General features: G+C 27.2%; 1 protein-coding gene across 2 annotated transcripts; it reads right to left on the reverse strand.

The window, feature by feature from the left end:
• Positions 1 to 6,207: 6,207 nt before the first annotated feature.
• On the reverse strand, positions 6,208 to 14,504 carry LOC135926531 (uncharacterized). 2 transcript variants are annotated; one of them, XM_065462440.1, is made up of 5 exons: positions 13,917 to 14,504; positions 12,446 to 13,078; positions 11,683 to 11,823; positions 7,178 to 7,277; positions 6,208 to 6,760 (listed from the first exon to the last, which is right to left on the reverse strand). In XM_065462440.1, the coding sequence occupies exons 1-5, from the start codon at positions 14,387 to 14,389 to the stop codon at positions 6,500 to 6,502; spliced, it is 1,608 nt and encodes a 535-aa protein (XP_065318512.1). In that variant the 5' UTR covers positions 14,390 to 14,504; the 3' UTR covers positions 6,208 to 6,499. The 2 variants fall into 2 exon arrangements, with proteins under 2 accessions (XP_065318512.1, XP_065318513.1); XM_065462441.1 differs by lacking the exon at positions 6,208 to 6,760 and adding an exon at positions 6,944 to 7,023.
• Between the last annotated feature and the right edge of the window lie 9,976 nt (positions 14,505 to 24,480).

Below are 24,480 nucleotides of genomic sequence, written 5' to 3' on the forward strand. Positions count from 1 at the left end.
ATGGTAAATATTTTACTCAGAGACCTGCAGAGATACCATTTGCACGGCCCTGCCCGGATTTTTTTTCAAAAATTTTTTAACCCGGCTCGGCCCGGATATTTTTTTAAAAAAATTTTTTGGGTCGGATTTTTTTAAATTTTAGGACCGGCTCGGAATTTTTTAAAATTATATTCTACCTGGTATATCCAAAATTCACCTATTCGGTATTTTATCATATTTTTCGGCGAGCATTATCATTTAATACGCAAGCAGATTAGCGAATGTTGTTAAACGGCTAACTCAATATTTTCGCCAGAAAAATATTGATTAAGACTCGAAATTTCGATACTATATGTCTAGACCTTTGCTCCTTCTATGAACAAAATTTTCAGGCTTGCGTAATATTTTTCTGGATAAGATACTGTTAGCCGTTTTTAAAAATCGGCTCAAAACGAGCCGTTTAACAACTCTACATATTATATATTTTATTTTTTTTTATTCTAAACAGATATTTAGTATATTACAAATTGATACTATAAGAAATTTGTGTAAATTATATTTTGAGAATATACTATATTAATTGTATTTATAAAAAAAATAAAACTGATATTTTAATTAATAAAAAATATAACATTTATTATATAATAATTAGTGATGTTAAGGTAACTAGTTACCATTTTGGCTAAAAAATAACTGTAACTAGTTAATTTTTAAAATTGTAACTAGTAACTGTAACTAGTTATAATTTTTGAAATGTAACTGCCAAAAGTAACTAGTTACTTTTAAAGATATATTCAAATAATTAATTTTATTTTAATATGTTGTGATAAATTAATTTTAAATTAAATTTATTTTTTAAATTAAATTTATTAATTTAAAATTTTGTGAAAATGTCTGATTATTATAATTTCCCGTTCAAATTGATTTTCTTTTCTTAAATTTGTTACATTGCTGCTGGGCTTCATAATTTTGTAAGCAAATTTAAGTAATTTAATAAATTTTAATATTATATTTATTTACAAATGTAGCACAATATATTTTTTTCCGTCAAGTAACAAGCATTGAAACTTCATATCATACGTAATAAAAAAAATTTTAAATTTAGTATAAGGAAAAACAGACAGATTATTTTAGAATTTAATATTAAATTATTAATCATTACTTACAAGAACCAAGTCTAACAAAAGCATAAGCACATTACTCAAATTTTAAAAAATGATTGCTTTCTGAAATTTATTTTTTGGTCTAGCCTGAATATTTATTTATAATCAAAGTATATATAAATTAGACACATTTTAGAACTGTATGTTTCACTCATTAATTGATTATTCTATTCCTAATTTAGATAGTGTTATTTATATTTATCTCCTAGATAGAAACAAAATACAATATGAATTCTGAGTCAGATGATGAAGAAATTATACCTTCTCCTACAATAATTGCAAAAAAAAGGACCTTCCTTGGCCAAGTTTTGAAAAATATTTTGAATTCCACAAAGAGAAGGCTGGTAGTAATACTAATATTATTGTCAAATGTCTCTTTTGCCTACCATATAAAAAGTATATTGCAGCATCTAAGTTATCCACAGCTAATTTATGGAAACATATCTCTGTAAGTTTACATAAATTGTATTAATATTATATAGAATAATTAAATGAATTAACTTTATAAGAATAATTAATATTAATTAAATATTTATATATATAAAACATATATCTATAGAGAAAGCATCCTAACCAATCCGTAAATATAAAACAAACCATAGATAATAAGAAAATTAATTCAGCCACATCAAGTAAGTTAAAACAAACTAAACTTGACTTTGGTGGAAATTCAAATTTTAAAGGTATCAGCAAAGATAAATTTAATTCACAAATTATTAAATATATAATAAATGGAAATCACCCATATACAACTTGTGATGATGAAGATTTTATTGAGCTGATAAACACCCTGCAACCTAATATGAAGAGTATATGCAGACAAACATTAACCTTAAGAATATCAAAATATTTTGTTCAAATGAAGGATGTTCTAATAGAAAAATTGTTAGAGCCTAATTATGTTTGCACAACAGCTGACTGCTGAACAGCATTTAATCGGTAAATATTATTTTTTACTAAAGTGCACAATACATTTGGTTATCTTTTGTTATATTAATAATAGCTCCTATATTGGTATAACAGTACATTGGATTGATGTGGAGAAATTGGAAAGGCGTTCAGCTATTCTAGCCTGCCAAAGACTACAAGGTAGGTATACATATGATGTGATCAGCAAAGCCTTAACTGCTATTTTTAAGGAGTTTCATATCCAAAATAAAAATATCTGCACAATAACGGATAATGCAAGCAACTTTTCAAAGGCGTTTAGGTATGCCTAACTAATTTACTTTATAAATTATTTCTCTTAGAGTATTTAGCTGCCCATCTTTTATAATGGGCAAAGATTCTGTTTCTGATATTGAATATATCTCAATAGAAGATATAATGTCTTCTTCTGGGCTCTCCAGTTATGATATTAATGACTTCGACTACCTTCCAAGGCATCGAAGATGTTCTTGCCATACATTAAACTTAGTGGCAGCACAAGTTGCCAACAAGTTACTTTTAAACAACGAGGGGTATAGGAAAGTTTATAACTTAGCTATATCTAAATGCCAACGTTTGTGGAACCTCCAAAATAAATATGGGCCATCCGCCGAACTTATTAAAAAAAATTACATTCTCAACTCCCATATCCCGTTATAACAAGATGGGGTTCCTTTTATAAATCCCTGGCCAAAATATTATCGTTTTTAAATCAAGTGCCTGTGGAATTTGATTCATTACGTGATGAATTAAAATTGTGTAGATTCACATCAGATGATCGTGATTTTATAAAAGAATATTGTAGTGTAAATTTAAATTAATGTCTTATAAAAATTTACAATTTAAAAATTAGATTATGCAACCAGTGTCCAAAGGTATTGATATTCATGAAGGGAAAAATACATGCATCTGGGTTATTATAACCCAACAATAACACAAATACTATGGCAGATGTGCAGGGATTAAAATATTGTCAACCTCTAAAGGATACTATATTAGCTAGTATTGAAAAAAGGTAACTTAAATCAAATAATTATTTATAAATTAATAATATCATGTTATAGGTTTAATAATCTTTATGATAATGACAACATCATTGCTGCAATTCTTCACCCTCTTTTTAAAACTGACTGGCCTTGGATTAGGCAAGAAAGGAATAAAGCAAAAAAGGAGGAAATTTTAAATTTAATAAATACCTTAATACCTCAAAGTGAATCCCAGACGAATGAATCATGCTCAAAACCAACATCACTTGATGATTTTTTGACCTAAAGCGCCAAAATATTCTGGATAATGAACTTATAGAAAACTTTATCAAATCTAATAACAACACTTTTTCTTTATATAACGATTTTCCAAAGTTAAAATTACTCTTTATTAAATATAATGTTGTTCTAACATCAAGTGCTCCCGTAGAGCGCTTGTTCAGTTTAGGTAAGCTCATTTTTGGAGATAAACGAGCACGTCTCCTAGATAATAACTTTGAAATTAATTTGTTGTTAAAAGCAAATAAACATTTATTAGATTCTAATTTTTATGAAAAATAAATGTTTTTTTTTCAATGCAAATATATATTTTTATATTCGATGTAAATATTCAATTTTGCGATATTTTTTTATATAAATAAATTGTATATTATTTTAAATAACTGATTATACTTTGTTTATCCTAATTTTTTTGATATTAAATAAATGCTTTCAATAAATAAATAATGCGCATATGAATGATGTATAAAGTAAGTAACTAGTTACTTTTGAAAATAACTGTAACTAATAACTAGTTACTTTTGTAAAAATGTAACTAGTAACTGTAACTAGTTATGTTTTTGCCAATGTAACTAGTAACTGTAACTAGTTATGTTTTAAAAGTAACTTTTAACATCACTAATAATAATGTATTTATTATCTTATATCCTATGCATAATTCTAATTATATTATGTAATAGATACTATGAGTGTTAGCTAGTGTTAACTTTCACCCAACATTATATTAATCATAACTATATATAATCAATATAACCATATCTAATTGACGAATATAATAATTCATGTTGTATAAATTTTTTTTTTTAAATTTTCAGGCCCGGCCAGGGTATTTTTAAAAATTTAAAATACGGTCCGGACCGGGCCTGCAGATCTCTGATTTAACTTATCAACACTCTAAATCAAAATGTTTTTAATAACTATTCTAAATTTAATTCTATTAACTCTCTCTTATATTACTTATAATATTTTTTGTTGTACAATTTTTATATTTTCAAGACCTTTTTTTCTTAAAATTTTTCAACTTTATTTTTATTTAAAATCACAAAAAAATTAATTATTTTTTATAAAAAAAATGTAAAAAAAAAATATAATATTGTTTTTTTTATCAATGCAAGGTCAAATAAATATAAAATAATAAACTAAGAATGACAGCAAATATCAACCTGATTTCTAATGTCCTTTATGCTCTCCACTTTACATTTCCATAGCGTTTCAGGTAACGGGTTTAACGTAAAATTATTCATATGATCCTTCAAAATAAAATTTTGTAATTTGTGTAATATTTGAGAGGAAAATGACAAATGAGAATATGATCTCATGGAAAATATGGGACAATACAGATTTCTGCAGTGTAATAGCGACTTATAGTTTAGAGATGCTCTATTAAGAAAGATAAAATGGGGAAAAAACCAATATAATCTTAATTAAAGTGTTGTTAAACGCTATTTCAAAAGTAGCTCGCTATCGCTAACGTTACTTTTTTTAAATAACCCGCGATTGGCTACTTTCTACTTAAGAATTTTTTTTTTAATTTTTACGAATATCTATTCTATTTTAACAAATAAAAAATGTTTGTAAAAAAATTATTTATTGCATTCCAAAAATTTGAAATTATTATCAAGGGTTGTCAGAATACTTAGATTTTCCTATTTGTTGTTTGTAAATTCCTATTTTTTTTCTAGAAATGATTATTTTATTAAATTTATTTGTTTCATCTTGAAATGATGCAATTTTATCATGGTCATAACAATTTATATGAATTTGTCTTACAATCGAGCAGCCATTAAATATATTGATAACTCGAATATTCAAAATTATAACTAATTTATGTATTGTTGATTAAAAACATTACTACAATTAAATTTTCGGATGAAATTTTTAACCGCGTTGTTTAAGGTCGTCCCTATATTAATACCTTAACCTAAATAAGGACTCTTTTTTAAAATTTATTTTAATATTGATTTGTTGGGGAGGGGGTGGGGGATTATAAGATTTAACACAAGTTAAACTCTTTCGAGAACACCATAGAAGTCCTGATCATTCAATATCATGAGGATACATAATTTCCTATCCTGTTTGTGAATCTTCTGAGTTTTGCATAGCATTTCATATACACTATTTCTATAGCATACTACTTTCTTCCTGCATTATCAATTATATGACAAAGACAACCATAAAATTCGGTCTACCTATTCCCGAAATTTTTACTCGCGTTATCCGCACAAAAGATTGTTAAATTAGTCAGATGTTAGATTTTTCAAAGCTATGCATGCAATATTTTTCGATTTTTCCAAGTCCAAACAAATATTTTTTTTAAAAAACCTTAATTTATCTAAATAGGGCAATATTATAGGGAATGTTTTAGTATTTGCATTTTTTGAAGCCCCTGTTGATAAAAAAAAGGATGGCCTTCCTTCAAATCCTCTAAGATGTGTTTCTAAGTTTCAGGGCTTAGGGTATTTAACATGATTTTTGAGGCTGTTCATCCAAAATTTATGTTTTTGGCTATTTTTGAAATCATGAAAGAGAAAAGGCAATAAGTTTGTAATGTAATCTGTAAATATATATCTAAGAATCTAGATGTTATGATAATGCCTTATTTTAATGTGGACATATGTTTTTGCCTTGTTGAATAACTGATATATTTTGTATTGCATATAATATAAATTTCATTTGAAAATATTTTCAATATAATCCTGAACAAATGGAATTCTAGGTATAGTATTGCGATTTAAATCTTTTGTTGTTAATTAATGTTACACTTTATTTAAATCTCTATATAATTGAAATGTAATTTAAAATAATAGGAATAAATGAAAAGAAATGAAATATTCAACTAAGAAAAATTTTTTCAACATAAATTTTCTTTGAAAATAGTAAAAAATTGGAGAAGCAGCTAATTTTGGCGTAATCATGAGTAGAAAATCGGAAGAAATTGATGAATCCCACCTCATAATTATTGGGGTAAGATTGATAAAGTTTAGGTGACACATTAAATTTTTTAAATTCAATTTTGAAAATCGATTATATGTAATCGTAAAACATTTCAATTATTCTAATATTTACAAAAAAAACATTATATAAAACGAATATTCACATAATATAATATATTTATATTTGCAAAATTTTCCTATTTATGTTTTATCCAATAATAGGTTTCGAGTACTACATCCCTCGAGACTCCGTTTGTTTTTTGTCGTTTGTCTTTTGCTTTTCCAATCCTTTCCCCTGGAGGACATCATCTTGTTTTTCGTTCATCATTTTATCCATAATTTTTGGTGAGGCAAAATTATCATTATCATAACTCTGGTTTATTTTGAAATTGTCATAATAATTGTCTTGAGTAAAATCTACTGCCCAGAAAAATCTCACCATTAAGATTCCAGTGCAAATTATCCAAAATAGGCAAGTTATCCAGCTAGCAACCTATAAGATAAATTGATATTTTAGGTAGTGGAAGTCAACCAGTCCTGATTCAACCCTCTCCAAAAATCGGGATTTTTTTTCAAAAGAAATGTAATCTTCATTTAGATCTAATATAGAAACCAAGAATCTAGTTAATTTATTTACCAAAATGATAGACCAATTTTGACTGATAATATAACAGATTCCATTTTCTTTCTAAATCGATCTTATGCAATCGATCTTTTAAAAAAAATTAGTGGCTCAGGGGCGGTCTGAACCATTACCTTTATTAATTTTATAAAAAAAAGTGAATATTTAGAAAGAACGCAATAAATATTCATGATAATTTCAAAAACAAATCTATTGATAAATTATAAAAAAAAACAATATTTAAAAACAGAATAACTATCTTTCCCAATTAATACCTTTTTTATTTACCTCAGAAATTCGGAGAAAAGTGTAAAATTTTCCAGTTCTTTTCATGTTTATCAAATGTTTCTCATTGTTAATCCACACGTAATTCTGAACTTCCTCGCATCTTTTTTATAAAAAGAATTAATTGTCAAAAACAAAGCAAAATTTTCCATAATATTATTATATTTCTCAATTCAGATATATTTATATATTATTATAATCAGAATCAAAATTCAGGAATAAAATCCCCTCCTCCCATACTAAAAGCCAAATTTAAGTTTACATGGTATTTTAACATTTGAAAAATATTTTTGCTGAATATGATATTACACCCAACATTAGCAAAATCAGATAACTTAGGAGTAGAATCCGTTATACTAAAACTTCATATATGCCAAGTCTGATCTGGCTAAGGTTATTATCTGATTGATTGCACCAAAAGGAAAGCTAGGAAGGCTTGGTATGGGCCATTAATCTATATAGGATGGCTTTGATTAGATTAATATTTAAAAATTTGATCTAAGCAAAATTCCCTGCGATAAAATTAATCTGATAACTTTAAGAGCAATAAGTTATGTTTTTTATTGAAATTCGGTATGGGCTAGGCTAGTATCAGTTTTATTTTATCAAAACTGAGTACAAAGGCTAAAGTTCAATGCTGGCTATCTTGAACCCCAAAAGTTCTAATTCATTATTTATTTATATGTGTAATATTTTAATTTAAGATCTCAAATATCCATGATGAGACAAGATAGCTTGAAATTAATTAGCATGAAATGGAAGTCCACAAAAGCTAACTGCCTTTTTGAATATAAACGGGAAATAGATGGCTATCAGTAATTATATAAGGCACTTATTTCGATATTTTGTAAATTTTCCTTGTCAAAATGATAGATTACGGATTTATAATATAAATTCGACTTTTTTGTAAAAAGGGGAGACCGTAGAGCATGCGAGCCTTAAAGGGCAAACGTCAATTGAATTAAAACTAATTGATAATATTGAATAGATAATATATCATTTTATTTCACAACATTTTTTCCAAAAAAAATATTTGGAAAAGATGAGCTATACACCGAGAAGGATGAACTTTCTCGTGAGGCGCGTTTGAGCTGCTAGATTATTTTTAAATATACAAATAATATATATTATTGCAACTACTACTATATTGATAAAAATAAAGCATAATGGAAAATAATTGTTAAAAATTAGTGAAATTTATTGACAATAACGAATAAAAAATAGATTTGCCATAGGCCCAAAAAGGAGCATTTACATGTGACAATATTATATAATTGTATAATATAGCTTCTTTCACTTACTTGAACATTGCCTTGATTTAAACAATGTAAAATCTCAATATCATTAAACTTGATTTATACCTTTTTACTGTTGCATAATATATGTTTGTTTTCTCCATAATGGCTATCAAGGACGCATTTTCATTAAATTTATTAATGATATATCATCATTAGTTGTTTCTTCTTTCTAATATGATATTTAACCATATTGAAATTTATAATCAAAAATAAATTTTAAAAATAACGGTCAAATAGCTCATATGAACCTCTGAAAAGTAGCCCCAAACCTCTTTAAAATTTAATTTTAGGTAGTTTATACATATTTTTTGTTCAAATAAAGAATAACTCTATATAGAATAGGGTATAATCTTTTATATAAGATAGTTATTGGATAATTTAAACCTTTGTTTTTTTATTTTTGATAAATTGCAGCATTTAAAATAAGTTACTTTGATGGTATAAATCATATATTGTGTTATAAAAATTTTACATGTATTCGATAATAAAAAATATTATAGCCGCATATGTATAATGTAGTTATATATATTTGATTAAAAAATTAACCAATAGAGATGCTTAATCTAGATGAAAACCCTAAAGTTCGCAAGAACCTCGGGCTCATAAAATTCCCGGTCTCCCCTATTCATGTTTCAAATTTTTATTAAGCAACCCTATAATCACAAAGAATATATCCAAGCAAAACTCTTTCTTAATAAATAATATTATTGGTAGATATAAGAGCCGAGATACCTGAATTCTTTTGTATAATTTTGAGGTTTATTATCCATAAGGATATGATAAATGAATCTACTCTGGTGGTTATTTTGACTTAGAAATACTAATACTTAACACATTGGTTGGTGTTTTAATCATAAGGAAATTTTGTTGCAAGGTTTTTACAATTGGATGCCCTTCCTGACATAAACCTCTTTAAGTGGTTTTTACACCCCGTCGAGGAGACGGTGATCCTATTCAAGACTCAGATCACAGAGAACTTTTTAGACCTTCATTAGCAGCCAAAGACGTTACCACTCCCCTGCCACGATGAGGATGAAGTTAGAATTTTTGTATCTTACAAATATTGATGCTTAGGACATTCAAAAATGGAAAAGAAAATCAGAGGGAAAACTAGCTTACCTGTGTACACTTGGAAATCGCCATAAAACAGAAAAGATGAAGAAACACATTGGTTGGTTAATTTTGAGTCAATCCATTTGTTTGAATCCTCTCTTAAGCGGCTAAAAATTAATTTGACTATCAGCATATTCCAAATCGAGATTCATTTAGATAAATAAATCTACACTTGATGATTTGATAAAATTATATCATAATCTATTCCAATACTAATATAAATAAGGGTGTATTGTATCATCTTGTAGAATACCCGTATTTAATTCAGATAAAATTTTGTCAAATGAACCAAAGATTTTTTAAAAGTAGATGGAATTCAAAATGATGTAAGGATAGCAAACATATCATAAGCGTAGCCAGGGGAAAGAGGGCAAGGGAAAATTTTCCTTTCGGAAATTTGCCCATCATTTTAAGCTAATAAAAATCCCACCTACACTGCCCCCTCCCTCTTTCTCCCACAAAAATATATGCAATATATCACTATAAATATGAATTTAAAAAATAAAAATTTGTAAAAGTTAATAACTTTTTACAGGGCAAAATATTTAGAAAAAAAATCTTTTCATAAAAAAAATGAAACCTAATTTTTATAAAAATCGAATAAAGCAAAAGTACAATAAGTTAAAGATCTCCAATCTATTGCAAAAAACCAATATAATAGTGCTTTCTCCTCCCTAACCCATTAGCAAAATCCTGGCTATGTCTGAAACATATTGTCTCTCATAAGTGAGTCAAAAGCTTTGAAATCAATAAACACCACAAAACGTGGTGTTAGGATATCGTTTCTTGTAAGATCTGAACTGCATAAATTTTTGGACCATACTACTTACCTTTATGGAAACTAACTTGAAAGGATGTCATATGACTTTCTGCAAAATTCAGGGTTATTTATTGAAAAATCTAGAATCTATTGGTATTAGAGTAATACTACTATAATTTTACTTTATATACCTTTTGAAATAGGAACTATCGTTTTTAAGATGTGAAAATGTATAATTGAGAATGTTATCAAATATTTTGCTTAATATTACAATAATCTCTTGGTTGGATTTTTTATCTATACCTGAAGATTTATTATATTTCAATTGTTCGGACTTCGATAATTTCTGTCTTTGAAATATTCTCTAGACAAAGCATTTCTACACTCCCTCCTCAAGCCAATGCTAATTACTTCTTGCCCCCCCCTTCCCTACCATTTCAAAATTACAACAAAAAAGGAAATCCGTATCGAAATTAGCAAAAAAAGGAATCTAAATTTAATTGGCAAAAAAGGGTAATCCAAATCAAACCTACCCTCCCTCAATTTTAATATGTTCATCCTATATTCCAAAAATGTTATTGTGCCAATATTGTATAATATCATATTTATATGATTCACAAGTTTATGAATGATTTGTGAAATTGCTTTTAATAATTTTTCTTTTGTTTAAATGCATATAATTTGAATATTTTCTACTTGATTCCTAGTTTTGGGGTGGGGGCTACTATTGCAGGTCATATTTATTTTTCTTTTTAAAATAATGACAATTGTATAAATTATTTGGGGAGTGGCGGGGGTATATTATTATTAGCTTAAAATGATATTTAAGAAAACAAGTAAATTTTTGAAGCCCTTTGGTTACATCTATGATGTGATTCAATTTATTCCGTATGATGCTAACATTGTATGACTACCCAAGGAATTTTCTTGGTATTAAGAATTTAATGTTGAGACGCCACCATTCGTATGTTATCACATTAAAAAAAATTTAAAAATATTTCATTTATGGACTAAAAAATCAAATTTATGTGATTCCCAAAAAGCCTATAATTATGATTGCTTTTTATTTCTGAACCCCCGCCTAATAATTATTATCATGATCGAAATTAAATATATCTCAAAGAGAATAAAAGCTCATAAAATTTTATTAATTAAGGAGATAAATAGTAAAACTATAGTCTTAATTTAAGGTGGAAATTGCCTCTTTTTACTCCTAAAGAAATTCGAAGAAAAATAAATCTGCTCGAAATTCGTTAAAATAATTTTGGAGATTATTTTTTCAAGGAAAGTATTTTTTTCCGGCGTTATGTGAATCACATATTTTAGTTATGTATTACTCTAATAAAGGACCATCTTCAATTCCTTGGCACCATAAATTAATTCCCTTGGAGATCAACCAACTTGACGCAATTGTTAACAAGGAAAATATCAAACTAAGAATGAGAGTTGGCAGCACTAGTCTGGATGGATGTTCTAACCTAATTATTAAATAGAAATATCCTGTAATTCTATAATATATAATGTATATGTAATTAAAACTGTTTAAATTTCAGTTGCTTTAATACTTTTTTTTGGAAACATTCTGAGTAAAATAAATCAAAAATTGCAACATTATAATGAATTTTATAAAACAAATATTTCCCAAAAATAAGCAAATAACAAAAATCGAAGGTAAAAAAATTTAAAATGAGGTTGTTAAATCGTCTAACTTTGACAAACCCAATACGGCTTAACCAAGTTTTTAACTAAAAAATTAACTTAACCTCAAGTTGAGCCCTTGGTTATGCCGTAGTTAGCCAAAGTTAGGTGATTTAACAACTTATCTGCCTATTTTTTTAAATTTAAATATTTAAGGACTCCCTTGTCATTGGAAATGTTTAAAATAAAAAAAATCAATAACATTTTCAAACCATCTTCTACATGTCTTAATAAAAAGAAAGGAAAAAAAATATTATAGATTTCTTTACATTTTAAATTTTTTTTTCTATCCTTAGGTGATCTTAATAAGAAAATATCTAACTCTTTAATTGTTTAGAATTAAAATTATTTATTTAATTAAGTTACATCATATATTGTAGAGTAGATAACAATAAAAATTACGTGGAATATTGTTTGCGTCCTATCTGACACAGGGAAAAGAACATGCAACACAAGAAGGCATAAAAGAGGGAAGCTACTCCTATGTATATGCAAAAGTTACAAATACATATGGGACCCCAGGAAGAATATATATAATCTATAGTAGCTACCGGAACTAGATTCACCTGTTGGTTGTTATTGGTTGGTGATTTCTTACGACCTCTATTAGTGCTAGGGTAGTGGTAATAGTCCTCCTCAAGTTTTTCAAGCACTGTATGGTTAAATGACTGAACAAGGCTTGGTGTAGGGATGAGCCATGTATAATTATCCCTCTTGTGTATGTTATTAGTTAACAAAGCCGAATTGTTTGGTAAAATGGTTAAAGCTTTAGATGAATTTACGACTATTGTGTGACTATATGAAAAATTAGGAAGAGTGTTTGTGTAGGATTCCGTTAATATATTAGAAGAAGCAAGTCCCAAATCTTTACTCGTATTTGGTGAAAGTGAATTGGTGTCGGTATTATTATAAGCGTAAGTAACATTAAATTGTCTTCTCTTCCTGATAACTGATATCGTTTCGTAATTTAATTGGGGGAAAGTCGTTCCAATCTTGGCTAATTCCGAAGACTTATTAAGATTAGGGGAAATAAATCTGGGTTCAAATCAATTTATGAAAAATAAATTATAGTTAAATAATATAATATAATGGGAACGTTATATTATAGTTATTTTGATGACTTATTATAAAGTGGTTATTTAATATCACAAAGAATTTTGTCAATATAATACATCTTGCTTACCCGTTGTTATATATCGAGTCGACAATATTTATTCTTTATATTTTTATCAAACTTTTTATAATTGGCAATAAGTATACCTTATATAAAATATTCATATTATTACCTCAAGATTCGTTTTGAATTCCCTACTTTTACTGTTCATATCTTCTCTTGTATAAAACTAATTTTCGAAGATTAGTTTTAGCTCATTATTGTTCTTATCTTGGCTTTTATAAAACTATTTTATGAATTATATTTAAAAATCCTTGATATACTTACTAAAACTTTTTCAATACCAAATAATATATTCATTTAATTTGAGTCAACACCTTCCTTATTCAAAACTCATATTGTATTACATTTTTCTCGCGTGTCTTAGGTATTTGTTTAAATATATTGCTAATTTTCATAAAATATATGTAAATGCAGAGTTAATTTAATAATTTAAGAAATGAAAAGAATTTCAATTTGTTTTTATTTCTATAATTTCTACATATTTAAATGGGTTGAACCCATAAATAAATAAGCTTCAGCCATTTTTCAACAAACTACGAATTTAACCGGATTTGGTGTTCAAAATTCAGTTCAGGTTGAAGCCACTGGCTGTTTTAATCCTTAATACTTACCCTCTTTAAAATGAAAAAAAATATGAATATAAGTTATGTTCAATTTTTTAAAGCTATTATATAAATTTGCCATTTCAAATCATACTTGTGGTACTCTAGTAAAATATTTTCGTCTGTGATATTGATGTCGAGATCATTTTCTTTCACGGACCCAATTAAGGTATATTTGAGGGTTGAAAATAGCACACAAAATCCTCTAAAGTCATTTTGAGCTGCTCCTAGAGAGACTACCAAAATCATGGAACTTACTATGCTGCCAAGGTATAAAATGACCGGCAAAAATCTCCATATAGCAGACAATTCTTGTGGTTCTAAATCGTAATCAGCAAATATTGACGCCCTTTTATAAGATGTCTCGTTAATCCAATCCTTGTAAAACTTTAGTTCCTTTTTCATTGTTATGTTGTTTGAATATTGGTCTCCCTTAGAATGCTGCTGTTGTTTAGAATATTTAGAGTCATTGTCAAGGAAATTGGTATTATCATTAAGTTTAACATCTTTGGTTTGTTTGGATACATTTTTATCATCCTCATTATCACCTTTTACCGAATGAATCATAAGTATATAGTATTTAGATAAATATTTCTGAATTGTTTACTATATATTTTATTCAATTTAGATATCAAGTTTCTATTATTTCATTAGGATTATAATAGTTCTGTAGATTTGTTAGAAAATTTTATTTTATTTTATAACAAAAAATAATATAAATAAAATTATGTCTGAACAAAATATATTGATTTGATTGTTAAAATGCAATCTTGAGTTAACTATAATAAAATTTTGATTATTATTTTATACCTCTCTAAATCGAGTATCGAAAGATAAATTAATCAAATGCTCTAAAGTTTGGACTGGGATAGCATTTATATATAATATAATTTGTTTTTTTGGCAGAATTTTATTTATTTTTTTTTATTTTTATATTATATATTCAAATCAAACCATTTTTATGTTATTTTTTAAATTTAAAAAAAATATCAATTTCCTTCATTATTACTAAGTAATAGAATAAAGTTTTAAAATAAAATAAACTATGTTGAAAATAACAAATAATACTATTAAATTAATAAAAAAAACAGAAATGTGTTAAGTAAATATACGGAATTCGGCTGGATAAAGATATAAATTTTTTTATTATAATATATAACATCTTTATATTTAATCAGAGAGGTAACTACGCGATATTTTGAGGGTAAACCCTCCTCCCGTACTCAATATTAATTATGTTGCGTTTTTGCCATCTTCATACACTTTTCTGCCCCATCTTGATGAGCGTTTTTTTTTCACGCAAAATAAATATTATTTTTGGTTTTTGAAGCTTGTTTGGCTTGCGCTATATTTTCAAAACAAAAATATTTATCAAAACGGTGCCTTAGGAAGTGAAATGTATTAATAATATATAAATAATGCATAAATTATCCTTATTACATAAGGATTATGCTTATTCATTCATGCCCATGCTAATGGACGGAAAAAGTATACTATTATGGGGGCCGTTAACCTTTAACTCTTGTGCAATTTTTGACTAAATTTATCTCTATTTTCAAGTCCAACGCAGCCCATTTGGGATTTAGTTTTTGCTTAACCCATCCAAATTCATACCCGTCCCCATCCAGTTTCAATTTTTTAATAAGGTTGCAGAACGGCCCATTTTCTCATTACAGATATAAATAGAAAATGTAGGAAAAGGAAAAAGAGATTCGTATTTATGAACGAATAATCATAGTAGCCGGCTATTTATTGCAAAATATCAATTATTTAACATATTGTTAAATTTTAAAAAATAAACATATACCAAGTACAGCATTTTTCTGTATATCATTTACTTTAAGTACAATTAGTTTTACGAGGTGGGCTTCTTCAATAAAATGTAAACAACAAATACAAATTTGCAAAAGAGTTTTAAAAGCGTCCGTCGTTGAAGAAACTGTTTGTAATTATATTCCCAAGATCATATCTTAGACGAAGAACTATTTTGGATAAAAATTAAATTTTTAAATATACCTAAACCACTAGCTATGTCATTATTGGAATTTAAGGGGGCAAATGCACTTTTCTCTAAATAAAAAATGAGATATTATCTTTAGAACAACTTATTATTCAATCATGCCAAGACCCAATATTTTTTCTATCAGAAGAAAATAAATTTATAAATATATTTAAAATAAGAAAAAAGATCTAAATACAACTGCCCATAATGTATTTATTAGATCCCCAATATCAAGCACAACATCTCACGATTAATGAATTCCACGAAAGCTTGTGATATGATCAAACCTAGGAATTCTACTAGGTAGTTATAACAAACTATATTAGGTGGTTTAATAAATTTTCATTGTAAAAGAGGTATTCATAAACAAAATATGTGAAAGCGGTAGAATTCATAACCATTAATCAGATTTCGGCATCAAGTTGATGAAAAGAACTTTGTCCACCTTACCCTTTAAGGGAAGTAGGAAATATATTAACCCTTCCAGGTTCAACTTATTCTTCAGAAAGAAATTAGTCCTTCTATGGTAATATTCATATATACTACACTTAAAATCTATTAAAAATGTTACTACGGGAAAATAAGTTAGTGTTTATCATAATTTACAAATAAATAAAAACATAAAAGAAAATGATTATTCAGTTTCAAAAGAAAACGATTGCCACAGAAAGTAAAAACGAAATAAAATTAATCAAAATATTACCAATATGAATATATTATGTATATATTAGTGAAGGTCAACGGTCCGGTCCTATTGGTCTTAGACCAGTACCGAACCGATTTTCGGACAGATCTTTTTTGATGACCGTGGTCCTGACCGGTCTTTTTATTTTTTACGGTCCAGACCGCGGTCCGGACCGGTTTTTTATTATTATTTAAGTTTGCTTTACTATTCATTTAATATAATTTTTTTTGTATATTTTTATGATATTTTTATAGAAGAGTTATTTTAGATTTTGTTAATTTTTACATTTTATAGTCCTAATAAAAAACATAGAGTATGTGTTAACTGCAGTACCAAATTTAATGTATCGTCAGCAACAACAAAATAATTGTTTATAATTTTTTAAGCAATAAATTAATCAAAATAAGCAGTATTATTATTAAAATATTTTGGTTATTATTAGTTCTATTTTTTCTTAAGAAACTGTCTGAATAATTCATTGTCAAAATAACTTAACCTTATTCTTAATAAAATAATTAGGTACCTTAAGGAGACATCTGATAAAACATAAAATATATACTTCTAATGATGAAAATGAAAATATCTCAAAAACACAATCTACTCTTAATTTTATATGAACTCCACAAGCACAAAATCACTTTCTTCAATACCATTGGATAAATTTTATTGTTTATATAATACTCTATATTTAATAAAATGATAAAACAAATTAAATTAGGTTTAAAAAAAAATGTTTTTTAAACAAAAAAAAAGACCGGTCCTGGACCAGTCTTTTTATTTAGGACCACGTTCTGGATCGATTTTTTTCTTAAGGACCGTGGTCCGGTCCGGTCCGAGGATATCGGTCTAGTCCGGATCGTGACCTTCGATAGTATATATTACATAAACTTAAAAAGTGAAATGTCATAAAAACTAAAATTGAATTTGACCGGTCAAATACCCAGCCCCTGAAATATATTATTTAAAAAAATTAGGGTTTGGAATAATTTTTTCTATTCTCTATTAAGTGCGCCGTAAATTTCTGCTCTTGCAGGTCTAGCCTGTTAATCAGACCTATGCCTGAATTTTAAAAAATGAAGCAATTAGGGAGATATCAAACTCCAAATATTTAGTATGTTCTCTAATTTTATGCGTTAAATTTAAATATTCAGCAAATAAATTTGATAATTTAATGATGTTTATAATATTTCGCACCTACTGATTTTTTTAAAACTAATCTTATTTTTTCAATTTCATTTTATAAGATTGTAATATTCAAGCGCTGTAAAGGCAGATTCATTAGGCATTCAAAATGCAATGATACCAATGCGAGGGCCTTAAAATCCGCCGGCATCCCATCAACCCTCGAACCTACTGGCCTTTACAATTCAGATTGTAAGCGGTCCGATGGTTCGACTATGATCCCTTAGAAGAGGGGGGAATTCCTAACTTGGGATTTCTCATGCATCGATCCTCTTGCCTCTTCCAATATAAAAAGAGATGCCATATTAGATGCCGAGGCGAATAAATTAGCTAAATATTCGCCATCTCTTCCCGCCAATTATACATTCCTACCATTAATCGCCACTACCTTAACGTCGTTCGGCTCTCATGCCCTAGACTTCTTTAAAGAGGTAGGAAAACGGATCTCTGCTAGGACCGAGGATCCCAACGAGGCATTCTACCTACGCCAACGATTAGCCATAAACATAGTAAAATACAATTATCTCAGCTTTATTTTTTCAATATCCGAAACGCCGTAATTGAACATCCTATGCATAGTATAGACTTTGGCCATTTTGTTGCAAATTATTATAATGTTAGCGCTAAATTTATATTAATGTATAATTAATCTATGTTATTTTATTTTATTAAATTATTTTACTAATATATTTACATAAAGCAGTGACCCCTACACTTTTTGTGGGATAGAAGCAGAATACCCCCCTAAAGTACCCCCCCCCCCCCCATTGTAAATTATTTTTTGACACCAATAAATTTCAAAAATAATTTTTATTGCATCAATATTTATTATAATATAAATATAATGTAAAAAATATATGCTTTAAAAATATTATTTTTAAATTAATAATTTAGATAAATTAGGGGAAGAGAAAGCAAAAGAATTTATAATTTTATCAATATTTAATTGTTTAAATAAATTATTTTCCATTGATAAAATGGTTAAATTATTAAGAAATGGATCTTTCATGACACTACGAAGTCTTGTTTTAATTAGTTTAATTTTACTCATGACCCTTTCGGCAGTACATGATGTAGTAGGAATAGTTAATAAATATTTATATAAAATTGTTAGGGAAAGCAGAAAAATTTATAAGCAGATGATAAGGTAAAATAAATGAATAGTTTTTCCAGTCTGAATCATTCATCTCAGAATTATTATCATCATCAGAAGAAGCTAAATAATGTATTAGTAAAAATATTTTAATTAAATAAATTTACAATTCTCAGAATCTGACAAATCTTCTTTAACCTCTAGGTCACGAGTAATAATTATGTCCCCCGTTTTAGCCATTTTATAAATATTTCTAAACATCAACATTTCCTCAAAAACTTGACTTGTATTTAATTGATAAAATTCACAGATATCCTTGATATCATCTTTAACAATTGCCTTTTCCGCCATTCCCTTTGGGGTAAAAAATGATGTTTGACTCAAAAATTTTATCGATTCATCGTTAAATCTTTCACTAAACTGCATAATAATTAAATCAAGTGCAGCATAAAACACACTGATTTTAAAGCTAAAATAAAATATTATATTTAATGATGAAAGTATATATATATCTCTCCTTTTTGGATTGTAATGCTTGAAGTCTTGAACTTTCAAAATCAAAAGGTAAATTTCTCTTCTTCATAAAATCTTGGGCCTTTGAAAAGACATCCAAAAATTCAGTGTTATTATCTATTTTAGGATTATAAAATAATAAAAGATAATAATTTAAATTATACTTCTCATATTAATCAGGCAATCTTTTACCAATTGAATTTGATTTATTGCAAACCCTATATCCTTCGAAATAGTTTGCAATTTTGTACAAGCCAAGCTTGTTATCAACAATATTTTATCCAAAACACATAGTGATAAAATAAAATCAAATGTTTCTATTCTATAGACTATAGCACTAGCCATAGTGGAAGTGGCAGGATCTTCAGAATCCTTTAAATTTGCCAAAGCTGCCCTCAAAGCATCATAAAGTAGGAAAAAAATTACAATCGCCTTATATGATGTTAGCCAGCTTCTATAAATATAAAATAAACATTATATATCGAAACAATTAAGATAATATTACCGAGTGGTATTCTTGATGCGTAAAAATCTATGTGATTTTGTCAGTAAATCACTCTGACATGTTTTGAGTACTTCATATCTTTTAACACCATTAAAATATACGTAAATTTCGTCTAATATTCCCAAGACATTTCGCAGCTCTTTTACTGATTGGCATAATTGAACAACTATTAAATTTAATCGATGACAATAGCACCAAATTAAAGCTGCCTTTGGCGCCTCCGCTCTAATCGAAGCCTGCACTCCATTAATTCTTCCACTCATGTTTGAGGCGCCATCATAGCTTTGCCCCACTAGGAATTCGAGAGGTAGATTCATGGAGCCAAGCTTGGATATTATATTCTTTTTAATATCGAGGCCCGTTGTATTTCTCGTACAATAAATGTCTATCAGCCTTTCAACGGGCTTAGGTGTCTCGCTATTTTTAACATATCTCACTATCAAAGCTATTGCTTCTGATTTCGATACATCATATGTGCCATCAACTATAATTGAATAGCACCTGTTGAATTCAATCTCCTTTTGAATTTTTTTATAACCATATTTTTCATGGTTTCAATAAGAATATTTATGTTATTATATGATAACAGATTTGAATATAATTTAGATTTTAATCCCTTAATTTTTTTCTCACTTCTTCTTTCTTCATTATCTTGTATATACATTTTAAGAACAGGCTCAGAATCTGCAATAAGTTTAATAAGGCTCATCATATTGTCATCTTGTTGCCTGTTCCTCCAGAAGGCTTGATTGCGAGATAAGCATTTATATTTTTTTTGGTTAATATTTTTGCGCATATTTTGACAATGATCTAAAAATTATAAATGATTATATATAAGATTTAATATTTAAATTTTTACTATTCCCTTTGATAAAATTTTAATTTTGCGCCAAATCTTGAAAGTGGAAAAATAATTTTATGATAAGAAATATCGGATAACAAACTAATTTGCTAAACATCGACCATAAAAATTTAAAAAAAAATAAAATAAAAAAATTTTTTTTAAAAAAATTTTGAAATAAAAAATTAAAAAAATTTTTAAAAAAAGTACCCCCATAGAAATTTATAGAAGCAGTTGCTTCGGACCCCCCCCCCCCCGTTGTAGGGGTCACTGACATAAAGTATTATTTTAAATTGATATAAGCTAATATAATATTTATAATTAAAGCAATATAATATTAATATTTTAAATAATCGCTTTTTATTTGTAAATTGATTTCTATAAAAACTTAATATATCTGAATCTGAAAGAAGAAATAAAAAAGATATATAACATTATTATTTTTGGGCCGAGGCTATTATTTTATTGATGATGTTCCGGCCCTCGCAGGACTCTAATTTAGTTATTATTTATTTTATATAATTTATGAGTATCAGAGTTAACCTAATTCATGATAGCGACAATTTACAAAACATAATGCATAAACTAAGCCTGAGTAAGCGCGATTGGTAAAAAAATTATGGGGAAATTTTTCACTACGTAATTTACATAATCAATCTAATAATAGATATTCTTTATATAATAAAAGCCGTGTCATAAATATACTATCACAATTTCTAAAAAAGTGTACCAATGCCAGGAGTTGGAATCGAACTCCCGAATACTGCTGCTTACCGCAATGCCCTCATGAGTTCTTATGATTGATGTATTCTTTATTTTCCATTCTATAAATAATTTTAAAGGTTGAACAATAATTAATATCATATATTATGGTAATTGAATAAGAAATCTTTAAATCGGTATTCTGATTGTATTTTTAAAAGCATTATGATTTTTTTAAAATTTATTAGTTTTCAATTACCATAAATGAAGAAAATGAACATATTAATTATTAAATAGTGAGCGAAATATTGAAATCGCAACAGCTGTTTACTTATATTCTAAAGTATTATAGCTGTAATTTAGTTAGCGACTAATTTCGTATCTCTTGAGCGAACCGTGCTTATTATAAATACAGAGAAGATGCACGCATAAATTTTCCATATACTAGTTAAAATGTTTACAAGTATACTGAAAAAATTTATAAAACAGCAGACAAAATATCCACCATATATAGTTAATATTTGATAATATTTTTAACTTGCGTTTGTTTGTAATGATGCATTATACTCCTTTTTGGTGGAAATAGGTGAGTAAGAGATTAAGAGTACAATTATAATAACTAAAAATTATATTTACCAAAACAATCAAATTTGCTAGATGGAAATATCCCGCTCCTCCTGTCAACGTGGCGCTTATTATAGATCTTAAGATAGTGACTGATAGTAAAACAGGTTTATTTGGTAATTGCGTTTCTTGTAAAAAAATTTCCCCCGTAAATTCTTAATAGATCTACAAGAGCACAGCGGTCTATATATGAATCTACACTTCAGATATTCTTTACAAATTAAAAGCATTGCCAAGAAAAGTAAAAAGAAATTATAGCTAATATTGTGAGTTTACATTAAGTAAAAAAAAATTATGGCTAATATTGTGAGTTTACATTCTAAGATTGCTATCCTCATGGATGAATATTTATTTATGTAAGAACTATATTGATGTCCTCTCTTATGACGATCCCATTTTTGTAATTTTAGACATAATGGAACTGAAATCTAAAGATGCAGTAGAGATAATTACTTATCTTTTATTTTTTAAATCCGTAATTTTTGCAAAAAAACTGATTTCCTTTGTAAGCGATCAACTAGCATCATGATTGAGAATCTGGTGTGACTACACACTTTTGTGCATCATATCGGGTTATTTTACCTTGGAATTGTTAAAATCCCTTTTAGAATTAGCGGTGACAGATTCTATAAAAAGTGACCGGCGTTATTTATTTTAAAGCTTTATTGACACGATTTATAGTTTATTCAATTCAAGAAAAATAAAATACTTTCAATAATATTGCTACTGAATTCCATATTCAGTTGCTATTGAAAGGGTACCTTAGCTACGATGGCCGTCTAGTTTCCTCCGTACCTTAAAGGTAGTTGGGAATCATTAAGATGCCATTTATATGCATTATAAAAAATCGACTGAACTGGATGTCAACTCGCTTCAAAAGCTATTAATCCTTATGAGGTGATGTGGGTTTCTTTAAATTATCTAATCTGTTTATAAGGCTTTAGACAAGGATCTAAAATTTGTATTACGCTGAAAAATCAATGCAAACTTAGGTTATATACGGTAAATTCTAAATCTCTTTTATAATTTCTAAATTTTAATTAGATATTTTATAAGATAAAATTCAAGATTCTAGGGCAATAAATAAATTTGGTTTATTAATATTTGAAGAACAGGGAATACACTGACATCAATGAAAATGAATCCATTACTGCCTTCATAACCCTTTGGCACCCCAGGATCATTTTAGGAAATCTGCCTTTTCTAGTTAATTATATATATTTAAAAAGCCCGTTGATGCTGTTTAAACTTCTAATTTAAAAAAAACCATATTTATTGTACCATATGTACCAACTTAATATTTCAGTTGTTTATTGTATCATAATATATTAGTGAATATAGTATAATTTTTTAACACATCAATATTTGGTTTCTTATATATCAAAAACGAAGGTAATTAATTATATCGGTTGTTAATTTGACTATAAATATATTTTTATTTATAAAATATTAGAAATTATTTTTGTCCAAATTACATATGGCATGGTATATATTGTAATATTTACCTTTAATGTTTTATAAAAAAACTCTTGCGCTTTGTTTGTTTTATTTAAGAAAAATTAGAAACATAAGAATATTCTTTTTATTATTGTTAAGTAAGATTAGGTAAAAGAAAAGAGTACTTAATTAGATGGGGGGGGGGGGGGGAAATGAGAATTAAATCTGACTAAGTAGGACTAGAGACCAAAAAAAATTTAAATTCTAAATTCACAAAATTAAATTTTTTGAATATTTCAAAACAAAATAAATTTTAAAATATAAAACAAAAAAATATTATGTTTTATTAGCCTTGTCCAAATATTGAATTAATTAGATATCATGTTTAAAAAATCTTCATTTACGTTAAAAAAAGTAGTAAAGGTCATTATATTTTTTCTAAACTCACTACGGATTAAGTTCTCATAAGATATTCTAATTATCAAAATTTTCATGCGCTACCTTTTTCTAATCTTCATTATTGTAGTTTGAATTTCTTTTATAAATATTTAAAATTAACAAGACAATTTTTTATTATCAAGTGATAAAAATAATGAATGGTTAAATAAATAGGATCCTAATCCTATAATAATTAAATATTGGGCCATAAGGAGATATATTAGATAAAAAAATATTTTAGAGTTAATTTTTCTGGTTTTTTAAAAGTACAGATGAAGGGGACCCCTAAAAAAAATATTTAGGCCATAATTCCATTTCAGTCAAAAGTGGGCATAACCCTATAATAATCAAGCTACGATATATATATAATAAAATGTTCTGGATGAATATTTAATATTTTTAGTTTTATTCCCTTTTTGAACAATCAGGAAAAAAGTATATTTTAGATAAAGCAGCTTTTATTTAATACAATATTATATTTTTTTTTATCTTTAATCTTTGCTTAAACTTAAATGCCATTCCAAGCCAATTTATTACATTTTATTGACATAGTAGCAAAATATGGGAAATAAAATTGATCCCCTGCCCTAAAATAATAAGTAAACGTGTAAGAAAAATCACCGAGAATCTAAAAGA

Source organism: Gordionus sp. m RMFG-2023, chromosome 3, assembly GCF_954871325.1.
Source record: "Gordionus sp. m RMFG-2023 chromosome 3, tfGorSpeb1-WG-v2, whole genome shotgun sequence".
NCBI classification, from domain to species: domain Eukaryota; kingdom Metazoa; phylum Nematomorpha; class Gordioida; order Chordodea; family Parachordodidae; genus Gordionus; species Gordionus sp. m RMFG-2023.

Coding starts and splice junctions, on each gene's coding strand:
- LOC135926531 (XM_065462440.1), bottom strand. CDS start 14,389: ATGATTCATTCGGTAAAAGGTGATAATGAGGATGATAAAAATGTATCC. Junction 11,824..12,445: donor GGACGCAAACAATATTCCAC/GTAATTTTTATT, acceptor TTTAATAATTAG/GTTAGAACATCCATCCAGAC. Junction 7,278..11,682: donor GAAGATGGTCCTTTATTAGA/GTAATACATAAC, acceptor TTTATAAAAAAG/ATGCGAGGAAGTTCAGAATT.